Below are 16588 nucleotides of genomic sequence, written 5' to 3' on the forward strand. Positions count from 1 at the left end.
AGCTAGGAGAGCCAACCCCTGCTGGCCATTACAGATATTTCACAGTTTTGTACCACATTAGCCCAAATATAAGAGAATTATGACTTTATAAAGAGGTCAAGCAATTATACATTAATTATTTTGTCTTTATTTTCTCTGGCTTGGACAGGCATGGCTCATTAAAGCTTTGCACACAGCTATTATGTCTGTTTACAAGTGCAATCTATGCATGGCAAATGATGGCTAGGAGATATATTTTTAGTAATGTTGCTAAGAGAAACAGAAGATAATTGCATGGTCATCCTATTTGGGCAAGAATTCATTATGTATTGAAAGTACATACTCATAAAACCTGTAAATAATGCAGTCCGTTCAGTATCAACCCCGTGACCAGTCTCTAACACGTTTGGAAAAAGTCATATTGGAAAAAGTCTCTGTAAGTTGAAATATCTTTGTGTATTTGATGAATAATATATGTCCTTCCAGAATAGCAAATGCACAATGAAGAAAGAAAAAATGTAAAACAATATATATAATGAATACTTGACATTCCCATATTCTGTTTTCTCTCTCTGTCTCTAACTTCCTTTATCTCTTACACACAGAGACCCATTGATATACAAACACACAAGTACACACACAGACAGCAGACAAACTTTAGAACACAGATGGGTATATTTTCAGTTATATTTTGCTCAATAGCCCAAGGTCCCAAAGCGCAACAAAATCTACCAATAAGGAAGACAATATAAGCTATTTCTCACACACTTGGAGACTTAGCAAAATGTAAACTTCCAGAACCACCTGCCCACATAATCAGCATACTGCCTTTCTCTTCCTCCTTCAGCTGGCATGTTTAACACAACCACACGGGGCAAAACTCGCACATTTTTCTTGATTGTGAGAAATGTGTATGCATGTATGTGTATTGTATTATTGTTGTGGGGACATAAACCAGATTACACAGTCATATTGTGGAACCTTATGAGCATTTTTTGAGCAAAAAGCATGTTTTGCGTCTTTTAAAATTTACCACATATTGACTTTTCAAGTTTATTATGAAGATCTGGAATCAAAGTAGGTAATTGTAACTGATGAAAAGAGCAACACCAACTGTGTGTGAGAACCTCAGCATGCAAACTTGACAGAGAAAAGAAAAGACTTTCTATTACAGTTTGGTAATAATGTGGTATTGTGGTATTAATATGAAAGTAGCAAAATAACTAAACCTGCAGTTTCCCATCCAACGTCCTCACTGCTCCTTCAGACTCCACCTTCTCACCCAATATTATTATTACTCAGCTATTACTATTACTCTATTACTCAGCTAAAGCCACTGATTAGGCATGATATTACTTTGATATTAATTTGTATTTAATTCATAGTAAATTCCTATTTCCATATTATTACCTTGTCATTTCCACCTTATTACTCTATTATTACCACACTGTTACTAAGCAGTAATGTAAAGTGCAAATAATTTTCTTGTTCATATGTCAATAATTTGATGAACATTCCATATATCATTATATCTTTTATAAGTACAGAAGCTGTACATATGTTTCGCAGTAGTCAGATTAATGCTTGACCTCTGACCTTGACCTTGAGGCTGAGCTCTGTGAGATTCAAAATTGTGTGAGATTTTAGTATTTTAGTATTTTAGCTAATTTAATACTGCTATGTCGCGTTGCTCTCAAGTTATTGCATTCACAAATGTGGGTGTCGACGCCGCCTGCCCGCCCACCCACCCACCCAGCAGGTTGCCGACAATATCCCATCTGGCTTTCATGGCCGAGTGGGGGGAAAAAAACCCATTCAGTTATATTCAGTAAGGCAGTAGTCATCCTAAAATCTGTTTGTTGTCTCTCTACAAACACATAAAAACAAATGCTGGAATCATTTGTAACAACATGCCATCTGTTCACCTGGACATCTCCATTGTGTCCTTGGTAAGATAGACAATCCAGTAGACCAGGTTGAAGGCGCCAAACGAAAGGGGGAAAAGGATGCGTGAGTATTTGTCGATGATGCTGGTGCCAGTCAGAACATTGTTGGCCGGTACAGCCGAACCTTGCTGGAGGAATGCTTGGGCATTGACCGGTGGGTTGGGAAATGTCTTGGCAGGACGCTCAAACATCGAGGTGGAGTTCATCCTCTTCTTAAGCACACTACTGGCATCCACCTTGGAGAGGAAAATAAAAACGATACAAAGTAAAGACCAGGGGAAAACAAAATGTTATAATGTCAGTATCTTATAACATCAATGCTAGTTAGTGTTAAGGGAGGAAATAAGGAAAAAAGGAAAAATCCATTCTGATGATAGTGGTGTGTTTAAACTACTGTAAGTAGATAAGTCCATATGTTTTTTTCAGATCCATATCTAAAATGAGTATGAGTATCACAGTAATTACACCCAGCAAAAACTTCAGCCCATTCTGTCAAGGCTGGTGTAGTTGTAGGAGGCAAACAAACCATATTAAACAAAAGAAGCTCAATATATTGACGCATGGGTTTCTCACGCCTCATCAACTTTCAGTAAACTAGCGTGATCGCAACACATGCTCCCTGCTCCAATAGTTGTAAATCATATACAGTATGTGTACAGAAAGTAAGGGGAGTGTACATCTGGAAAGTGGGTCAAGTAACAATGTGTTGCCTCCAGGTAGAGTAAGTGAGAAAGAACACGACTGAAGAGCACGTTGCCTTTTAAAGGAACAAACACGATGGCCTTGTATTGATCAGCAGCTTCACTGAGTAAGCACTGAACTTTATAATAATATAATTTACTATTTATTATATATATGCTGTTTTGTGCCATATTTATGCTTTATAGGACACTTTTTGTTTACATGGAAATTTCAAATATATTCCTTGTTAAATTTGCAAGTTTCTAGAACAATATTTATTGCAGAGCAGAGTTTGAACAGTTCTTTACATTTTATTTTTTGGGGAAAAACTCCTAGTAGTTTACTAAAGCATTCAGTGTTTCTCACTTCAGTGTGGATATTTTTTGGCAGTCTTGGAACAAAAACGGAACTTGTGAGATTTAGGCAGGATTTGTGAGGCTACGGGATTACATGCTCCTCTACAGGTTAAGAAACTATTAAACTGTTACAATCCTGAGGCTTAGGGGAAACATTCCAAAAAAGAAAAACCCATCTAAAAAAAAAACCCATGGTGGCCAGTCTAAAAATACATTAGCAGTTAAGTTAGAGTTATTAACAACATTAATACTGAATCAAATTAAATATAAAATATTTATCAGTCATTCCATGGCAGCTATGCTGAGTAGTGCAATCATGCTGTAAAATCTTAATATATTATACGTCTGGGGGTTTAAATGTGTTTATCATTTGAGGCAGTTCACAGGAGTGCAAGTCACAAACATTTGATATGGAGGTGTTGGACAAAGACAAAAAAGCTAATGTTTGAGCAACATTTTAAACCTTTCTATTCTCTTTAAGCTATATTATTATGGGCTTGATGAATATATCAAGCTCTGTAAAATTCTATAGCAACACTGGGGAAGGGCTGTGAGTGAGAGAGCAGGTCCAGATGATCTAACGACCATTACCACCAGTCATTTTCGAGGTTAAGTTCACTCTTCAGTGAATAATAGTGTATCCTCTTATCTGTGAGTGGTGTACTGTATGCTTCACAACACCAGGCTGTAGCTTCAAATGTCAGCTACCTGTTTCTGTTTCCCTTTTAGGTAAGACCATGCAGTGAGTACACACACCGCATGCATTACTTCTGCATGGTGTACTGCACATGTCTGCAGTTGAACCAAATGACAAGCTATTGCTCATGATGACAACAGGATCTCTTGGCTTCCTCTTAAATCTCATGGGAGATCAAGTCCTTGTCCCTTATTCACTGCTCTAGTTTTCAGCAGACTCACAGAAAGGTTGGGTGCTGACTAACGGATATATGGATCATGTTTGGATGTGGGTCTCCATGAGTAGAGCAGGTTAAGAGCTACACACCAGTGTGTTTATGTTTCATAGTGTGCGAAGGGGTTAATAGACAGCAAGATTTTACTTTCTGTCCACTAAGGAGCCTCATCTCTGTGGGTGTTTGGATGTAAGTGGGTGAATATATGTAAATAATTATTCCAAATTAAAAGCCATGGATATTACACACACAGTCACACACAACAGTTATGATCCAATAAGATGAACCATCGAAGGATACAGATAAATGAATGAAAAGACAAAAACTTCCTGATCATTGTCATTTTGCACATTTAGACCATATTAATCTCACGAAGGGTTCACGAAACTGTTTTGTTTTTGTTTTGTTTTTTTACTTTTACGTACAGTACCGAGAGATTACTGGCAGAGAAATAAGGATAAGAAACAAATTGTTCACACATATATCAAAGCCTTCAAAAACACTGGCGACAAAATAACTCTTTTAACCTCGCAAATTCAGTAACACAGAGATCTTGCCCTAGGCGAAGTGAATTCAGATGACTTCTTTGAATCATAGCATGGTTGATCAAGGTGATTGCACAGTTTAAGGCACAGTTGCACATTTTAGATGACTAAATTAACTTACATGACTAAATTACATTGCAAAACTGCTACTAGTATGACGTCTGAAAATTTCAATAAAGAGTTGGTGGGAAACAGTGGGAGGCATGCATTTCTACATACTGTGTGGGAAAGTTACTTAACTTTCCTACACTACTGCCATTATGGGAAGCGAAAGTAGGCTAATGACATACATTAGCTGGCTTAATGGTTGTAGCTTGTTACTAAAAAGTTCTTAAAAATACAAAATTTCCCAATGATTAAGCCTGGCAGGCAGTCATTTTAGGCCTGGAAACTTTAACTGTGCTGACTAAATAATGAATAGGCTAGAGATGTAAGCTTCATGTAGTGCTGGTCCCTGATGGTTTGATTATTTCCTGTCTCATGTTGACTGAAAGATAACAGTTGTTCAGTGTTTTTCACAGCAGAATTTTCCCCAAAAACTGGATGTCTTATGATTACCATGACTAAATTATCATTTAATAATACCGTTGATAAAGGTGGATATTTATGGTCATGTTTCACATACTGAATTATTATAGAGTTAGCTACAAACAGCAAAAATAGGGGGTGGGGGTGGAAGACTGCTAGATGATGTAGAAATAGAAGTTTCTAAATAAATACCTGTAATCAGTGCATTCAACAAGTGTTACTTCATTACAATATACTTACTAAACTAATTTTTTATTAGTCCTTTATTTATTCAGGTAAAAAAAAAAAATCTCATTGAGATTAAAAATCTCATTGAGATTAAAAATCTCATTGAGATTAAAAATCTCATTTCCAAGAGAGACCTGACATCTTGGCAACAAAAGTCAAAATGTTATGCACCATCCATGACGCTACTTTTTAGTTAGTGTTGATCCCTGAACCTGAAAATCCTCTCTTTCAGTCTAGTTATTAATCCAACAGGACAGCAAAAGAATTTCCCTAAAAATGTCCTGATTTAATCAGTGTCTCATCGCAATCTTTTCAAATTCTTTGATTGCAAGTACCCGTGGCTCAACCTCTGCATAAAGATCACATCTTTCCATCTCTCACCTTATTTTTTTCTCTTAATATGAAAAAAATATTTTCTTTATTTCCAGCACTAAATACTGCACCACCTACTCACCACTGGAAATGCATTCAGCACCCGTTACTCACACTGATAAACACTCGATCCCCCATTATGTTTACAGTTGTATATTTGATTCATTAACTGAACCAATTAGCTTTTGTAAGGTTTCCATGCCTGCTGTGTTTTACTTGACAGTCATAACAGGTCGTGGTCTTTTAAATCGTGACTGGTAGATGGCTATTTCTATTCCCAGTGATACACCATTGTTGTGTTTTTTTTCTATGTAATAAAGAGTCTTTCCTCCTACATATTTGGTGAAAGCAGTCCTTTTCCATGATGCATCCCTCCCACTCCATTTCTCCTCTCAGTGTAACTTTAATGCATACACACACACACACGAATGCACACTCACACAAAACACAAAAAACAAACCACACTGGCCCATCATCCATCTTTCCATCTTGTTCCATATAAAAAAAAATATTTATTTATTTATTTTTTTAAATGGACTGTGCCTGCTTTCTCAGCCCCCTCTCTGCTTCATTGTGGTGGTGGTTGCCCTCCTTCTTGTGAGCGTGCAGTGATATGCTGGATATTCCCTTAATCTATGGCTCTTACATAATCGGCAGCAACATCATTCACTGAGCCACTGGCTGTCTCCCCGTGTCACTCACTGTGGTTATCACACACTTACAGGGATGAATAAAGGACTGGGAGAAAGGGCTGGATGGATGATATACTGTAGCTAGATGGATAGATAAGGCATTGGTGAAAGCGATGAGTGAACTATATGGATGCAAGGGACATAGTTTGTTGCAGATGATGTATATACACGGGTTGGTTAGGTGTGTGTTGCAGATTATATCTGCATGTGAGTTATGTGAGTGCAAAACTGGAAAAAGAGAAGGTTGTTATGTAACATTTAAATGATCGAAAGGATGAGATGGAAGCATTGGATAAATTGCAAACAACAGCATGATTTTCTGATTTTTCATGTATTGTGTTCTGTTTACATTATAGATGTGGCAAATGTCGTATTTGTTCTGTCAGCAAAAAATACGACAGAAAGAACTTACGGGAAAAAGGTTAAGAGTAGAATCAAATCTATTCTTGTCAAGCAGGACCAACATGCTAAAGCAGGGGTAAGGTCTCACAGAACAACCTTTAATTTTCTTTGCAGAATTTCACAATATATCACAAACACTGCATTGACATGATTGCTTCATGTATGCAGCAGGGACTTGGCATGGTCTACACTTGTTAAAGCCTGCCTTTCTCATTTACATACAAACAAAAAATTAAAGATTTTTTTCAGGTAATTTGGTATTTCTCTTATGTTTCTGTTTATTATATTTGTTAAATGTCTTTCCTGAAAGGCTTTGCTGTTAAACATTTTTTTTAAATATTGTTATTGTTCTTTTTATTAGATATTCGACTGAAGACAACACTCATATATTGAAACAAAGTTCTTTAAATTAAAAGGCTGTTTAAAATAAAGGGAACAAAAACACGAACATCTGCCGTAACACTAAAATGGGAACATTTCTAATATTATTAAATTGGAACGCAAACTAAATCTTCACTAAACAGAGGGTAAACAACAAATATGAAAATGAAAGTGGTTGGTAAATGGACATTATGGACTATATACCACTTTTAAGTGCTTTATACAACTTGTCTCATTCACCCCCATTCATTCAAGTACATTTTCCTATGATTTTTTTCCTTTTTGGTAAGTGTTTTTATCTAAAATTAATAAAGGTTCTTACTCTTATGGATGCATTGGAGAGCAACTCGGGGTCAGTATCTTAACCAAGGATATTTGGCATGCAGACTGGAGCAACCAGAGCTCAAACAACCAATTTTACCTGCTCTTTCTCCTTCAAAGCGGCCTTTAAGATTTAATAAAGCAGTTTTCGGACACAAGCACAATTGTGTGATCCATCACATTGCTCTGTAGAAAGTCTGATGCTTTCAAATTGCTGTAATTGTATCCCTCCAAGAAATACTGGCCCATGTAGGAGTCTTCTGCTATATGATGGATACAGACTCAAAACTCCAGCTAACTCTTTTTGCATTTGTGTGTCCATGTAGCATTCTCTAAAAAATGGCACAAATAACAGGAGTTGTCGAACTAGTCAAAAAAGACATCAAAGTGAGTGGCTCCGGTAGTGACATGGCTTTTGATGCACACTGTGTTGACGCAATAAGTACAGACTAAGCTTTAAACATTGATCAATGAACAATCATTTGTCGTGGAGATATCGGTCACAGTGATGAAATATTCTTGTCATTGCTGGCATGAAGCTGAAACAACTATACGATCATAAAACTGAAGTAAATGTGGTTTAAATAATTTTACTCTATAGACAGCATATAGTTTGAATATGTGTTTTCTCCCCACGTGGGTTTTCATAGGGAGTACTACCTATATTTTTCCTACAGTATGGCTTTATTTAAAGTGTAGAGTGCTCTAAGATAACTCCTATTGTAAATATCAGAAATGAATTGAACTAAATTTGAATAATTACATTTCAAGCTGTGTGATTCATTGCTGTTTTTCAAGACAGCTCTGCTCTTTATATCACTGCCATCATGAATCATTGTATCAGAGCTCAGTTAACAATGGCTTTTTTTTTTATTATACATACAACTTCGTCAGACACTTGTCTATAGTCAGAGTTAGCTAAAAAAAATTCAGGTGTTCAGGTAATTCAGGTCTTTTTCAGCAAACTCTTTTCTAACTCAGGATTAGACAATTTAGAATTCAAGAATTAGACTCAACGTAGGTTAAACAAAAGGTTGCATATTGTAGTACTTGCCTTTTTTAACACAATTACAATTTTTTTATCTACTGCTCTCTGTTTGCCACACAGATGTGCTTATGTCATGCTGACAGAGCCAACATAAACTGTGAAAAGAATGAAACGCTGAAATTGTTATATAACAGCACAGAGCAAAGAATGGATTTCATCAGCTAAAGAGAGACAAACACAAGCTAGACAGGATGAATAAAAATACAGAAGCTTAGCAAGATACTGAAAGTCAAGTCAAACCTCAGATCTAAATAAACACATGATTAGGGAGAAGAACCTGATATACAATATATAGAGATGGTGTCATAATGCACATGTTATATACCTCAACCTTAGAGCCACAAGCACTTTTGGCCACCTCATTTTTGCGTTTTTAGCCTTTCCCAAACAAATGACTCATACTTCACAAAAAAACTGCTTCCCACCTTCCTTGAGTTATAATTCAGAAAAACCAAAACTAATAAGTAAATTTCTAGAATTTGTGTAATTCAAATAGGGGCATATATCAATATGAGCAAGCCATTTCACAGAGCAATTAGTGCAAAAAAAGTTAGTATTAGCCAGATGTTACTGAGCCACATTTTTTAAATGGCATGCTTCATTCATTTGCTGGGATTAACCAATTTCTAATGTTTAAAGCTGGAGCTAATACTATACCATCACTTCTGCATGTCCTTTACTGGTTTAAGTAAAGAAAAGCAAAAAGTAAAGGTGGCATTTCTCTACTCTCTAGTGATATTAAGTGATATTAAGATGTTTTATCTGAAAGAAACAACAGCAGGCTGGTCATCTTCAACTAGCTAATTACCAGAATATTTGTTGATACATGTAAACAGAAGTTTGAAAAGGTGAGCTAGACTTACTGAGGACACCTCTACGTCATTCCCTGCAGCCACAGCGGGAGCTGCGGCCGCAGCGGCTGCCTCCTGAGCTGCTGCCTTCATGGCCGCTGCTTTCCGGTGTTCCCTGTTGGCCTGTAAGGTGGAGAAGTAGTTGACGGCTGCAAACTCAATCAGGGCGGAGAAGACAAAGGCAAAGCAAACAGCAATGAACCAATCCATGGCTGTGGCATAGGAGACTTTCGGGAGTGAGTGGCGGGCACTGATGCTGAGTGTTGTCATCGTCAAGACAGTGGTGATACCTGCATATGGGAAGGAGACAGCAGTAGATATATTGTTAAATAAGGATGCTGAGCCTGCCTGTTTAAATTGAGCCTTTTTTTTCTCAAAATCTGTAGATCAAATCTTAGAAATCATTTATCATTTTACCCAAATCTTCACACCACTTATTACAATGGTGTTTAACACCAAAAAAGAGAAAAAAAAACTATTTTACGCATGTCAGGATTTTAAAAAGAAAGCACTGCTGTTCAAACAGATCATCACTGTAAACCTGCAGTTTGCTCAAGATTACCAGCCAAAGGATTGTCTGAACACATTTTATTGGATGTATATGAGTCAAAAATCAAGCTTTCTGGTTGAAATGAGAAGTTTCTGTTTGGAGAAAGGAGAACACTGCATTCCAGCAAAGGAACTTTATCCCATCTGTGAAACATGGTGGTGGGAGTATTGTAGTTTGGGCATGTTTTGGTGCATCTGGTCCAGGGCAGCTTGCCATTAGTGATGGAACAAGAAATTCTTAATTTTACCAGAGAAAACGTGAAAGAAAAAGACAACCAGTAAACAAACACTGATCGGTCGTTCTACCAAAAAGTTTTTGTAGTAAAAGAAAGATTATTTTTTGGAATTCAGGTCTATGATGTTCTGTGATGCTGGATGCTGGATGCTGGATGTTCTGATATACATCCAGCAGAAATGATGTGGAAGGATCTGGACAAGCAGTTCACGAGGAAACCCACTAACAATGCAAAGTTGAAGCTCTTCTGTAAAGACTGATTTGAGGAAACTGGATGTTTAGGTGTTCATTGCTTCTCAAAAAGTAAAAAAATAAAAGACACTGACAGTAACAATCCACACACAAATATGCAATACTGGGACATTTGTTCCTAAAGAACAAACAAGTTAACAATTTAGGTTAACAATGATTGTTAACCTAAATATTGGGAAAAATCTTACAGTTTCTTCATGCAGTTGCTAAATTTGAGATTTCAAAATTATACTTTCATCAAAATATCAATAGTATCAGCAATATCCATGATGAGACTGCAAACAAACCATCATGATGGACTCGTACTTGTTACTGATAAATATCATAATAAGCTAAGTTGACATACACATTTATACATCTTCTTCTTCAGCTGCTTCCTTTAGGGGTTGCTAATGGATCATCTGCTTAGATTTCACCTCATCACTTATATCCAAATCTATCATCCCTACCCTCTGCATATCCTCGTTTGCAACATATATATGAACCTTCTCTGTGGTCTTCCTTTTTTCCTTTTGCTTAGCAGCTCCATCTTTAAGATCTTTTCTCCAATATACCCCGTGTCCCTCCTCTTCTCATATTCATACCATCTCATCCTTTTCTCTTACTTTCCCTCCAAATGATTGAACCTGAGCTGTTCTTTTCTGTTAATTTCAGCTGTTTATTTCTAATCCTGCACCTCCAGGTGCCAATCGAAATCTTAGCTTCGTGTTATTAATATTTATAGAGAAAGATATACTTTTAAAAAAAGGCACATTGCACATCATACAACAAAAGATACTGTGTAACACAAGTTAAGATGTTGATGTCATAAATCTTTGATAAAAATATATGTGTATATGATGTAACAAGAAAATAACAGAGGATATTTTTTTCCCATGGAATATTTTTAACATGTGGCAGCAGTCCTGTTTTATGGCATATAACTAGAATGTGGCATTTCAAATCAGAAAGTGTTGCCAAAAAGTCACTTGAGGGAATGCTAATCTGTCCATAAGCAGACTAACCCCTGCCCCCACATTGGCAGGTCGGTAATGAGACCGAATATCTATAAACATTCTGGAGAAAGCCATCCAGGCTGTATGGTATTTGCTAATATTTGTTTGCTTGTCTAATATGAGGTACAGACAAGATGATGGAGAGAGATGATCAGAAGAAAGAATGAACATGTCGGAACTTGAAGCTTAGACTAAGACTAACAGATTTCCTTTGAGTAGGAAATCAATATACACACACACACACACACACACACACACACACACACACACACACACACACACACACACATATATATATATATATATATATATATATATATATATATATATATATATATATATATAATTATTATTTATTTATTTTTTTCTAAGTAATTTTCATTTGGGGGAAGAGTAGTTTATCACACAAAAGGTCCATTACATGTGCATTTTAGATATAACATTTAAGACATAGCCCCTAATACTACTTAATTCATAAATAGAAATGATCCGTAGTTCTTAATCATTAGATAAGAATTTCCCTTTTCCCCACCCAGATTCCTTCCTTATTAAGTCAGATAAAGATGCTGACAATGAACATCTCTTTTAATAGCCCATTACCAAAGTACATATCTAATTCACTTTCATCAAGCTAAAGCAAGCAGGGATAAAGGGCCATTGAACACTGTTCCCATGGTTTACCAAATGTGCACTGTAGCTGTGCACTTTTCATTAGCACTGTAGGAACTTATGGGGGTTTTAATGCACCTAATAATGTCTCAAAAACATTTTCTACACAGCACTTTGATGGTAAAACCGAACAACCCTCAGATGCAACCTCCTCCAACAGTCAACCAGTCTGACTGTTTAAATCTGAAGCACAAGTTAAATGACTGCAAAAGGGAGGAGGAACATGGAAAGAAAGCCTGTCAGGGTAGGAGGGAGAGGCAAAAGAAAAAGAAAGAAAGAGTGTGGGAGGGAGGGGGATGAAGTATAAAGACAGGATACAAATGAAATGCTTGGGGCATTTATGGGCTTTTATAGGAAAAAAAGCAAGGTACAAATTAGGCCACACTCAATTAAGTCTGTAAGACTTGTGCTCAAGGGACTTTCAGCTCTTAGGTTGTTGACAATTCAGCACGCAACATGGTATGGTTTAATGCACTGTCAGTGTCAGGCCTGTCTCCAGAACAAAACAACCTAGGATGCGTCTGAAGAAAATGAGAGTGCACTAACTCTGGTTACCTTCCAAATAATGATTATCGGATTAATACACACAACTATTCACTGTTTTCTGTTGTTGTAGCAAATGTATGTCTTGTGAAGTCAAAGAAGTGTTTAAAGTTCATAAATGAATTATGACTTCATAGACACAATAATTGTTTGTTTCGAACTCCCTTAATACAAGTTTTGTATGTTTAATATTCTTACACCTATAGGTCACCTATAACTTATCTGTTCGTCTCAAACTTAACTAAACTGTCTATCTTTTAGTCACAACCCAAAACATGTGTGTTAATTCAATTTATTCAAGCAGTGGCTTTTTGGCCATCACTTGCAATGCAACTTGTTTTGTACATAATCTCTTGTGTCCTCTGTCCTCGATTGAGAATGAGCAGGTTTTTGGGTTTGTTTCGTTTTTTTTGCTTGTCTGTATCTTTTCATTCCAGCCAGTATTGAGTGAATTGAGAACAGCAGGATGAGTGAGGCTAATGAGTTGCCACAGATGAGCTTTCTACATGAGGCTTCAACTTCCATGCAAACATTAATGACGGGGATCTATTCTCTGAAGGAGAATGCAGACTTGTTGGAGCGCTGGCTCGTTTCCAAAGACAAGGGCTAGCACTGCTTCTGTGCACAGCTGCATCTTGAGTTTTACAAATGATGGAAATTCAGTTAAAAATGATAGCAAAATCTGTGCACTTTTGCACATTATCCTCACTTTTTGCATCTGCGCTTTTTCTGTCTTTCTGTTGCTGTCATTCCTCTTAGTCTATCTCTGTTTTTGTTCAGTGTATCTCACCCTTGCTGCTCCTGAGGCTAGAGCTTGGTAGCAACTGTAGCGTAATGTAATGTGAGCAAGCGGAACCTGTGAGTGCTCGGAAAAGGGCCAAGTAAACATCCTCCCCCTCTCAGCCCTTGCATGACCAATTTCAAAAAGGACATCTATTCCCAATTAATTCAGCTCTACCATAGTGGAGGAGGAATAGAGATAATGAAGGTAAAACCTGACTGTGATGACTGTGGTGGTCTTTGTTCTATTGCAGGAGGTTTCATTTTAAAGACAGCTCATTGCAGTTTAATTTAGGGTCCAACAAACAGAGAAAATATACTTGCTTAAAGTTTGTAAAGTGAGAGTCAGGAGTTGTGGGGTCAACCAGTGGGCGGCAAGTCAATAAATCCAGACAGTTTATTATTTGGCTTTTTGATACTTTGATACTTTACTAAAAAGAAGTAAGCCACAACAAAATAATAGATAATGTATCCTTGGCTATTTTGTTCAGATAATTTATGGGCACTCAAGTTGTGTCATAATCTGAAGCTAACTGCAATAGTGCAAAATTAGAACTGAGAAAACCTGAATATTTACACAAAATTGCCAGAGTTATTTTTGGAAGACAAACTGAAAATGTTCTTCAGCGTTCCAAATATTTCAATCCAAGTAGTCAATGGCTGTGTGAAATGTGTTAGCTCTGGAGTCTACATCAAAATCCCCTTTTTCTGATTTTTTTTTTTTCAAATCTTGAAACTGACATTGAAATTTATACACTAAATGAGTATGAGAATTTAAGGAGCTCTTACCGAACACAGTCCGAGCTGGAACTGATTCCTTATTAATCCAGAATGAGACTTGGGCCAGGATGACAGTCATGATACAGGGAATGTAAGTCTGAATCAAGAAGAAGCCCATTTTCCTTTGCAGGTGAAAATGAACGGTCATAATGACATATTCACCTGGAAGAGTAAATACCGAAAAGATTTGTCAATGCTGAGAATTTATTTGACACGGTTGCCATCTGATGAATACACCAGTCTTTTAATACTGACTGGTGAAAAGTATTGTTCTATTTATGATGAAATTTTTAAAAAGAATGCAAGTTCATGCATGACATAACATTCCACAAACATGTAATGGTAAAGAGTTCACTGATTCACTGAAGTGTCCTTAGCAGGTTTTAGTTTTAACACAGTGACCACTGCACACTCTTTATGACAGGTGATGTTAAACATCTGCTCACCTGTATTGGATTTTAGTCTCTCACTGGAAACTGTCTGACCAATAAGGTCATACTGCAGCAAACTGGATGATTCTTGTGGCACTTCAACAGATGACAGAGGACCTTTCTTCCATGTGTACACAATTTCACTGATGGGGTAAGCATCTAGACAGCATGGATAAAAAAGGAGATTAAAAATGAAAACTTTCAAAAATTCACACACACATACACACATATGTATGGCATTTCAAATGAAGATCTTTGACGATATCTTGTCAGTCATCTGCTCAGTGACAGAGTAATCAGCGATTGAAAGTGACACCATCTGTCGGGTGAGTAAGGCTGAAAGAAAACTAACTCACAACTCCCAAACTTAAGTGGGCAGGCATGGCCGTCCATGGGGAAGTTCATCAGACGCATGGGGCACTCTGCATTTATAGTTAATCTGTAGGAATAGAGAACAGTTTAATTAAGTGTATGATTTATATTTCATACTAGCTTTATAAACACTGCTCTTTCAAGCTGGGTCTGGTGTGGTGCCATTCAGCATTATAGCAAAAAACAAGTACAGAATATAGGATTATACAATATTTTTGGTAACATAGATGACCTAAAACCTGCAAGACCATTTCACTGTGGTGAACACACAACTTGGTGAAGGACAACCGTGGATAACACATTTCACAAAGGATGTTTTTATTTATTTATTTATTTTTAATGGCAGAGGAAGAATCCCATGTTTGTTGTCTGCTCATAAATAAAACATATTCTTACATATTTTCATAACTTTGTTATTTTTAATAACAACTTAATGTTATTTTCTATTTGTATTTTTTTTTTTTTTATTTGTTTATTTACTTGTAAAACACATTTGATTCTTTGGAATTATTCAAGTTATAAAATTCACAGAACACAACATCTTAATAATATCCTTAGTTGTTAAAACATTTCCAGTGATATTATATTGGTTTTATTGTTAATGTAATAAACGACTTGGGTTATTCAGTTCTACTGACAATGTTGTTATAATATTCTTGTTTACCAGAGTGACAGTTTATACAAGAACTCACAGCTAATAAGCAGCTCAGAGCTTTGAGGAAATTTCTCAGGCTCACAGACGAAGGGGGGAAACTGATCCCAAATGAAATGATTCAAGTTAAACTACTTTTTAAAAAAAGTTTTCAGAAAAAGTTTAGATCTTTTACCCAAAGCTAATAAAAGGACAAAATTCAAGCTGAGACTGTAGAAACTGCATCATTATACACACAAAACTACAGTTAGCTTATCTGTTATCTAAACATCTATTGCCTCTAAAAGTCTTCGGATGTATCTTCTTTTCAGCCAGTGAACCAATAAATGTAGCACTATTTCATATATGTAAAAAAAAAAAAAAACAATAAAAAAACAAGCAAGTTGGTTTGTGTCTGCCATCTTGTCTATAGCCCCCCACCCCACCCTCTTAAAATCTGTAATGTAGATATAAAGGTGGCATCCCTTTATTGTAATATAGTTTACAAATTTTCTTAGATAAAGCCTTTTTATTTACTTTTAAATGTTTTAGAGTTCATCCACTTAGATAATCTAATTAAAAACAAAAAAATCTGTTTTTGTGCCATTATTGACTCTAGGGGCTTTTTTTTCATTCCACATATCTCCTTTTGGAACAAAGCTGGAGTCATGTTTGTTTGAATCACTTTCCAGGGCTGTTTTCAGTATCAGATGGCACATATCTTGTTTTTGGAATGGCACGCTGTTTCTTTTCATGTCTGTGCATATTCTTGGATGCCTGTTCATCTAATTTGTTTTCCAGGTCTGTGCTCTATTCCGGTCTTGGCTAGGTTTGTATCTCACTGTCCAGCACTGTTACCTCATGGTGTAGAGGATAGTTCCGTTCTGCATGATGCGGAACAGCTTGTTGGGGGTGGTCATGTTGTGAGAGATCGACCTCTTGCCATTGCGGAAAAATGTGTCCGGTGTCCAGATCTTGCTGACCATCAAGTTGTTGAGCCGCAGGATCTCAATGGGGCCCTCAAATTTTAGTCGTTCGTCAATCCACGTCTGACGAAAGAACACATCCATGGTGTATTCCTGGATGGAGGTGAGAGCGTGGGTTACGAAT

General features: G+C 36.7%; 1 protein-coding gene across 1 annotated transcript in view; it reads right to left on the reverse strand.

Annotated features, from left to right (window-relative positions):
- Positions 1 to 16588, reverse strand: part of gabra6b (gamma-aminobutyric acid type A receptor subunit alpha6b) — a 31681-nt gene that overhangs the window by 12920 nt on the left and 2173 nt on the right. The window contains exons 4-9 of the mRNA XM_006784991.2: positions 16337 to 16557; positions 14832 to 14914; positions 14491 to 14634; positions 14054 to 14206; positions 9254 to 9531; positions 1905 to 2161 (exon numbers count right to left, since the gene is read on the reverse strand). Of these exons, the coding sequence (XP_006785054.2) occupies positions 1905 to 2161; positions 9254 to 9531; positions 14054 to 14206; positions 14491 to 14634; positions 14832 to 14914; positions 16337 to 16557 (1136 nt within the window). The remainder of the gene's footprint in view (positions 1 to 1904; positions 2162 to 9253; positions 9532 to 14053; positions 14207 to 14490; positions 14635 to 14831; positions 14915 to 16336; positions 16558 to 16588) is intronic.

Source organism: Neolamprologus brichardi, chromosome 10 (genome assembly GCF_056152115.1).
Source record: "Neolamprologus brichardi isolate AB-2024 chromosome 10, ASM5615211v1, whole genome shotgun sequence".
NCBI classification, from domain to species: domain Eukaryota; kingdom Metazoa; phylum Chordata; class Actinopteri; order Cichliformes; family Cichlidae; genus Neolamprologus; species Neolamprologus brichardi.